This window comes from Plecotus auritus (genome assembly GCF_963455305.1).
Source record: "Plecotus auritus genome assembly, chromosome: 7".
Classification (NCBI taxonomy): Eukaryota; Metazoa; Chordata; class Mammalia; order Chiroptera; family Vespertilionidae; genus Plecotus; species Plecotus auritus.
Window position 1 is genome coordinate 11,308,958 of NC_137774.1, and position 7,895 is coordinate 11,316,852.

A 7,895-nucleotide genomic window follows, 5' to 3' on the forward strand; every position below is an offset into this window, starting at 1 on the left:
AAGCTGTGTATTATTACTTTAATATATTGAATTTATTTCATACCTATATATTTTATGAGGAAAAATAAACTAATAAGATACACGATATTGTTATAACACATCTAATTGTTCTATGTTAATTTATTTGTGAAAGAAATGAGTGCAATTTAACATGACATAAGATTATTTAATGCAGAAGGCGGATTCTATATTAAGACAGTTTAAGGGATTAAATTTCAGCTGAATAAGATGTGTGTACTTCCCACACTGAGGGTCCAGTTTGAAAAAAAAAATATTCAGAGGCCTGTCTGGTCCTATATGTCATGACCTATGCTGGCTTCTGGCTTCTCCTGACAGTTGTTGCCTGTTGGTGCCCGGGACTGCAAGTCCTCGGCCTGTTGGTCCAGGGGCACGTCTTGGAGGCCCAAGAAATAAACTGATTTTAGATACTGGCAGCATCTGCTAGGGAGGTAGCTCTGCGGTGTCTATTTCTGGGCCCGAGAAATATTAAATAAACCTAAGGAGGATGGATTGCTTTCCAGGGCCCTTTAAATCTCCACGTTCCCCGGAAGAAAGCAGAAGGCAGATGGGGAAGATCGATCCCGGCTTCCCGCTTACGGGGTGTGCAAGTGGCCAGGCCTGGGAGGTGGGGGATAGGAGCTAGTGTGGAGATGGCAAATGAAGTTGTTGGCAAAGACAGGTAGGTCTGCATTTGGAGAAAGCTCTGGGCAGGCTGCAATCCCAGAGCGAAGGATCAAAAGCCTGAGTCGCCCAGGCGGACCCGGGCCTGCAGACCCGGCGCGCCCCCTCCCCTCCCCTCCGCTCCGCTTCTCATCCCCACGCGGACTCCCCATCCATCTCGCGTCCTCGGCATCCACTGGGCTCATTTTTTAAAAATAAAACCAAAACTGGAAGGAGACGCCCTGGCTCCCTTTCTGCACTGGTGTCTGAACGGTCCAGAAAGGAGAAAGAGCCGTCATGGCGGCTCTTCCCTCGCCTCCCCACCGCCCGGCCCCAGCGCCATTTTGAGCATCATCCTTGCTTCCCCGTCTCCCTCCCGCACTCCTCGCTCTTCCTTCCCTCCCTGCAGGCCAAGCGCCTGCCGGCGCTGCCCGGGCTCCCTGGGCCGGTCGGCCCGCCGCCTCCCGGACGCTGTCCCAGCCCCAGAGCGACTGCGGGACGAAGAGCATCGGTGCCGGCCCCGCTGCGTTTCTCCCGCGGCCTCCTTCCTTCCTTCCCTCCCACGTGGAGGCCCTTTATCCTCACGGGGCACGGGGCACGGGGATCTGCTTCCCGAGAAAAGCCCGAAGCCCGCTCCACGCCTTCGCCGGGCCGAGCCTCCAGGCCTCGCGTCCCCAGGCGTCCTGCGCGCCGGGGAAAGCCGTTTGGAGCGCGGCAGCTTGGAGCCCGGAGACCCCGGGACCCCTCCCAATTCCATGTCCTCTCTGCGGCCCTCGGCCCAGGCTCCCACCGCGTGTCCGAGGCCTCCTCTCCCCGGACCCTCTCCTGTGGGCAGCACCCCTCTCCCTGCACCCGCCCACCTTTCTACGCGGAGGCCGGGAACACGCGCGCGGGGCCAAAGGCTATCGGTGGGGCGGTGGCGAGGTGACCCAGCTTCCAGCAAACCTCCCTCCAGGCTCGGAGCTGCGGGAGGAGAAGCGGGGGCCGAGTGGGGCCGTTTTTGTACCACCCGGACTTAGCCCGCCCGGGACCAGACCAAGCCCGGGGGGAACCCAGGGCGTCAGACCGGCCTAAGGGCTTCGGGGGAAGGGGCTGCGTCCCAACACAAACACTCGTTTTCGTATAATAAAGACATTTATTTAATCTATGAAAATAATGTACAATAAATACTTTCCCCTTTTCCTATTATTAAAGAGTTTTAATAAATAATCTACGGTCTAAAACTTAAAAAAAAAGTGGAAAATAGGCTCTTCTAGTTCTTTTTAAAGAAAAGCCCCCCACCCCCACCCCTACAGTGTCATTATTCCTGAGATTTCGTTGGAAAAAGTCTACCAAACGGAATTTTTCTGTGGTTTCAAAAAGACACCCGAGTATCCAATATTTTAGAGAGAGAAGAAAGGAAGTGGGTTAAACGCTAATTCAATAATACCTGAATTTTAGCAAAATACATAAAGAAATCTAAACCACTTGGGGGTTGGGGGCTCCTGGGAGGCGGGGGGGCGGGCAGAAAGGCCGGGAGGAGGAGACGGTTAGGGGAACTGCAGGTCGATGGCACAGAGGGTGCTGGTGAAGAAGTCCAGGTCTTCCTCGGAAAGGGGAACAGGGCTGTCGAGCGAGCCCTGCAGGCTGGGGGAGAGGCCTCCGGACAGCTGGAGACAGGAGTCGGCCGCGAAGAAGTTGAGGTCGGGCAAGAAAGGCGAATCCTGCCGCTCAGGGAAGGCCTCCTCGGGCAACAGCTCCGGTTCCAGCCCGCGGGGCCCGCGCAAGGCGCAGTCGGGGCTCGGCGTCCCCGCGCCCTCCGGGCGAGAGGTCAAAGGCGGGGCGCACGGAGCGCCCAGGGGGCCTGGGGCGACCTCGGACGCGTGAGAGCAGGCTTCCCGCGCCACCCGCGAGGCGGAGAGGCGGCCGGGGCTGGCCACAGGTTCCGGGGCGGGCTCGCCAGTGTCCTCTAGAGAGCCCGGGCAGGCTGGCTCCCCGTCGGGCGGCTCTCGGTGCTGCGTCTGCCGCTTGTGCTTCATGCGCCGGTTCTGGAACCACACTTTGACCTGTCTCTCGGTGAGGTCCAATAAGGCCGCGATCTCAACGCGGCGCGGCCGGCACAGGTACTTGTTAAAGTGGAACTCCTTCTCCAGCTCCAGCAGCTGCGTGTTGGTGTAAGCCGTGCGCAGCCTGCGCGCCCCGCCGCCGGCCGCCTCCGCCAGCCCCGGGCCATCTGCTGGGAAAGCAGACGGAGCATCAGAGCGGTCCGCATCCTCCTCCCAACCTCAGTTCAGCTGAAATAAAAGACTGTTCCATCCGCCGAAAACAGTAGCAGCTGCACCCCTTCCTTCCCGCCCACCAAAGCGGCTCGCTCTCATTGCTTTTCCCTTCTTCCCCGTCCCTCTCGCCTGCACAGCCGGCCCAGGTCAGGGCAAAGCATTCAGAGAGCCGCCCACGGGCCATGCAGGGGTTAGAACCGGCTCCCCTTTGCCCCTGGAACCTCAGAGCCTCCCCCAGGTCCTCCGAGTGGACCCCTTAATTCAGACACCACCCAGGGAGGGGGTGTATAAAGAAAGATGGTTCCTCACCTCCTTTCCTCCCTAGCTCCTCGATTCCCCCTCCTGTGTCAGAGCTGGGGGAAATGGGACCGAATCTTTTCCTGTCCTCAGATTCAGCCCCAACAACAACACACATTCATCCCTCCTCACAGATAAAGGGCAATGGAATTCCCTTCTAGCAGAGAAAAAGCTCTTCCCCAACTAGCTTCCAAAATCTGCTGGGGGGGCGGGAGGCGGGAGGGACGGAATCTGGCAGCGGCCAGGCCTGAACCCCAGCGGTCTGTTCTGCTGCCTTGTCACTGAAATCAACGGGGCAAGGAACCCCAACAGGCTTGCCACCTTTTCTTCCTCCCCCATCGCTCTTTCTCCCCCTGTCTTCTAGCTGCCCTTCACCCCACCCCTACTACCCCTTTTACTGACCTGTGGGCGAGCCGACCCCGGAGGCTGGGACCGAGGAGGCGGCCGGAGGAGACGTGGCAAATTGGCTGGGTTTCTTGGCGGATTTCTTCTCTTTCATCCAGGGGAACTCGGGGGCCAGGGGGGCGGCGGGGAGCGGCGGCGGCGGCGGCTGAGCGGGCCCATCTTCGGCTCGCTTTTGGCTCCCGGGTCTCTGAAGGGTGGAGGCGCCGAGCTGGAGGCTGGGGAAGGTTTGCTCGAAAGGAGGAGGAGGAGGAATTAATGTCGACTCCTTGATTGATGAAGTTTGAAATGTCTCCAAGACAGCGGGAAAGGAAGTCAGACACTCGGCGAGCGATGGCTGGCTGTTTATAAACCCAATCTCCCTCTCAAATTCAAAATTCATGGCTTTCAATGGTGGGGGAGGGGGCCTGCTGGGGGGGGCGTCAGGAGGGAGGATCGGAAGGGACCCCCCCTCCTGCCCCCCCCAGGTTTATGTGATGGAACGATTTTGGGAGGGAGGGATTTTGCTGTCTCTCTCTTTTTTTAAATTTTGGGCCTTTATAATTGTATATTGCTGATAAATACAAGCGTATGGGGACTCTCTCTATTAAACCCAGGACTCTGGCGAAATTGCAGGGAATTCGTGGTCACGGGACCAGACTCGGCCAATCGCTGGTCTGGGCCTGGTGGAAAACAGAGAGCATTATTTGCTTTAATTGATTCAAAAACTCTAGAGGACCCCCGACCTGGACACCATGAGCCCCCCAGTCCTTCACTCCCTCTCCCCAATGCCTCCCTTTCTTAAGAGAGAGAGAGAGAGAGAGAGAGAGAGAGAGAGAGAACATTTCCCTCATCTCCTTCAGAGAATTAAAATCTTCCAGAAGCCTGGAAAACAAGAGTATCTAAGGGATAGATTTTCCTCTTTTCGAAATATTTTAATAGAGTTAATTGCTTTATGTACATGGCCAGCAGCATCTTCCCCCATCCCCCAAAAAGGAAGGTTGAGTGAGGATCTCAATGTGACAGGAAGAGGTAGTAGAAAGAGGCTTTCCCGCCAGCCTTGGGGACAAGTCGGTGTTAAGGTGCAATAGGGAAGAGAAGAGATTTACAATCATCAGCACCACTATCCCCATCCCACCCTCCAAAAGCAACAGATAAATCTCAGGAAATCGACAGGCACTCCCAGGCTGACACAGAGGAGTGAAATAGATGGTGAGAGGCCCTTTTGGGCCTCTGGCCTCCACAGCTGTGTGGTCTCAGTCCCCCTTCTGCCCAGTGTTTGCAGCATTGCCCCTGCCCCTATGTCCACCCACCTCACCTGCCTTCCTCACCTGGAGGCATCTGCACTCCTCTATGGCACGCCCCCTCAAGGGCCGGGGTCTAAAATGCATAGCACCACTCAAGCCTCAAGCCTGTATCTGTATCTATACCCAGGAACATGAACAAGAACCAAGGTGGCCACCCATTTATTTAACTTGAAACATTCTCAAAGTTGGGGGGGGGGGATTTTCTCCCCTAGGACAAAGAGATGCCCCCTCCTATTTTTATCATTGTGCTAGTTTTAAAAAAAAAAAATCACTGTCAAGAAAGAATTCCCTGAACATGGAGGGGGTGGGAATAATGGCCACTGAGATGATATTCCTTTCCTGGCCCCGGAGGGAATTTTTGTTTTTTATTTATTTTAAAAGGATCCAGATAGTCGGAACTTCAGGGCGTGCTGTAATTTACTGCAGAGAGGAGGCACAAGACTTAGGGTTCCAAGCAATTGGTGGTAAACCAAATCTCAAAGCAGAAAATGAAAAGTCGATCTGGGGGAAGATTTTTAAATAAGTGGGTCAGAGGGACGGAGAGGAGATGAGGCGATCAATCTTAGCCCCCTGACAGCTCCCTCGGATGGCATCAAAGAATTTGGCTCTTTGGGAAAGCAGAGGGAACAGCCGAAATTCCCCATCCCTTTAAAAGGCCTGGGGGTGGGTGGTGTTAGCACAAGAGAAAGGTGATTCTGGGAGATGGGGAAACAGATGGGAAATGGGGACAGAGGGTAGGGCGCTGAGTTGGGTGGAAAGTTTGTCTGGAGAACTCCCACGGCTCTGGCCTCCCCTCCCCCTCCTGGCTCCCAGCTGCCCAGCAAGGAGGAGAAGGCTGGTTAGCAGAGAAATGGCAACTCAGCCGGGAGCTGGAACTAGAAACTTTCTGTCAATGCAAACCTCCGCGTGGGTGGCGGTGAGTATTCATCCGCGTGGGTTGTGGTGAGTATTTAAAAAAGACCGAGATGTCTGAATCGAAGGTTGGGGCTGGAGGAGAGCCAGTTGGAGGTGGGAGCTGCGGGGACAGGGGGTGGCCGGTCTGGCAAGCTCTGGAGGGCTCAAAGAGAACTGCTACGAACTGGACAAACTGGCCAGAGACGGTTATGTCCAGCTCAGCTCCAAAGAAAGCACAATTTACCATGGGGAGGTGTGGATGGGGACGCTCTCTCTCAGCCACCCCCTTGAGAAGCCCTGAAAGTATTTTCACGGGCTCTGGAGCTGGCTGCAGGGTCGAGGGCTTCTGCCGGCACCAGCCGGCCAAGCCTGTCCCTGCAGGAAATACGGCTCCCCCTAACCCTGCTGACAGGTTTTACTGCCAGATTAGAGAAGAGCAGAAAACTTGGGTGTTAAAAGGGGCCAAGAGAGCCCTCCTTCCCGGAGACACGGCTCCCCCGCCCCCTGTTGTGCTGTGAATCTTACAGCACAGATATTTTCGCCATGACTTTGCCTGCTGAGCTAGCGCTGGAATCTCGCAGAAAAGAAAAAAAAAAAAAAAAAAAAAAAAGGTGGGGGACACCAAGCTAAGCCCGCCTTATTTTTCTTGTTTGCCAACCAGCTTTAAGCCAAAGCTCTGGTTTTCAAACTCGAGCTAAAATCTCGTTCTTGGCCTACCTCTCTCCTGCTAAATAATCAATCCGCTGCACCCCCAGAGCCAAACATGGCGCTTCATCTAGTTACATCATTCAGAAAATGTTATTCAGGGAAGAGGAAAAGAGAGGAAGAAAAACCCTTGAGCGTTATTTGATCCCAATCAAACTTTGCACGCTCTTATGCCTTTAAATTATAGCCTGACCCAATGCTAAATTGCTTGCTGCTTGGATGAGCCGAGTCCAGTTAAAATCCTACTGGGGGCGGGGGGTGGGAGGGGGTAGAACTCAGGTTGCTTTTTTTATTGTTATTTATTGTTGCATAAAGACTGTAATTACTAACCTTGGACTGCCAGGATGCAACATAAAAATGAAAATCAGCCCTCTCTTTAAGGCTGAGGGCCTGCAAAGATTCTCACCGACAACCCCCCCCCCATCACTTCTACCAAATATATGCTCCTAATTAAGCAATGCCTGCGCATCGCTTACAATTAGAATTATGCAACTCTTCAGCAAGCAGCCATCGCTTCCCTTTCAACGAATTAGCTCCATATTTCAGCCGCCCTGTCTCCTCGCTCTTATCGACTCCAGCGACGCAGCGGTGACATTTCATCTTTGACAGACCCTCTCTATCCTCGCTCCAATGTGATAAAACTTTTATGGAACCACGACTAAGAAATGAAGTTTTCCCAAGGATCGTGGAAACAGCCGCACATTAGCCCGGGGACTATTTTATTTACGCTTAGATCCAACAGCTTCTCCCACCCTCCTCCTCTCCCCGTTCCCTGGCTGCCTGGCTAGGGAAATCAAGTCGCCTCCTTTCCCTCCGCCCCCGGTTTTATTTAGTAATTTAATTTCACTTTAGTTTTAAGGTTTGACCTTAGAAGTCCAGGCCTCAGATTTTTTTTTTTTTTTAGATTAATCATTTTCCTTTGTTTTCATTTTAGACCCAATGGTGGTTGGGCTTCGGGTCACGTGACGACTTCTTTGTAGCTCCGGAAGAGAACTGTGAAGTTTAGGTTGCTTGGAAGGAGCAGTAATCTGCAGATTGTTGTTGTTGTTGTTGTTGTTGTTATGGGGGCGTGGGGGTAGAGGCAGGGGCTGGCCAAGGAAGTTGTAAGCCGAAGGAGCAAAAAGACAAAAGGTCAATGAGTGAGAAAAATGGAGAGGCAAAGAAGCCAAACAGAAAGACCTAGAGAGAGCACCCAAGAGTCCTCCTTCCTCCCAACTTGTTTCTTAAATCTTAGCTCAAGGAGTTGGCAGGATGTCCCAGGCTCCTATGAGAAAAGCTATATAAACATGAGATACAGCAAGGGGAGGTCGGCGCCTGAGCAGTGGACAAAAAGGCCAAGATAGGGTCTCCGGTGTCCTTATTCCCTTGGGGAAAATTTGGCCGTCAGCAGCCT

At 53.8% G+C, this 7,895-nt stretch overlaps 1 protein-coding gene across 2 annotated transcripts; it reads right to left on the reverse strand.

The window, feature by feature from the left end:
* Nucleotides 1–1,779: 1,779 nt before the first annotated feature.
* Nucleotides 1,780–4,245, reverse strand: HOXB2 (homeobox B2; the record flags this gene model as incomplete). Of its 2 annotated transcripts, none has more annotated exons than XM_080681084.1 (2): nucleotides 1,780–2,875; nucleotides 3,618–4,245. In XM_080681084.1, 2 exons carry the CDS (start codon nucleotides 3,997–3,999, stop codon nucleotides 2,190–2,192), a joined length of 1,068 nt encoding a protein of 355 aa, XP_080537210.1. In that variant the 3' UTR covers nucleotides 1,780–2,189. The 2 variants fall into 2 exon arrangements, with proteins under 2 accessions (XP_080537210.1, XP_080537211.1); XM_080681085.1 differs by having other exon boundaries at nucleotides 1,786–2,872; nucleotides 3,618–3,999.
* Nucleotides 4,246–7,895: the final 3,650 nt, after the last annotated feature.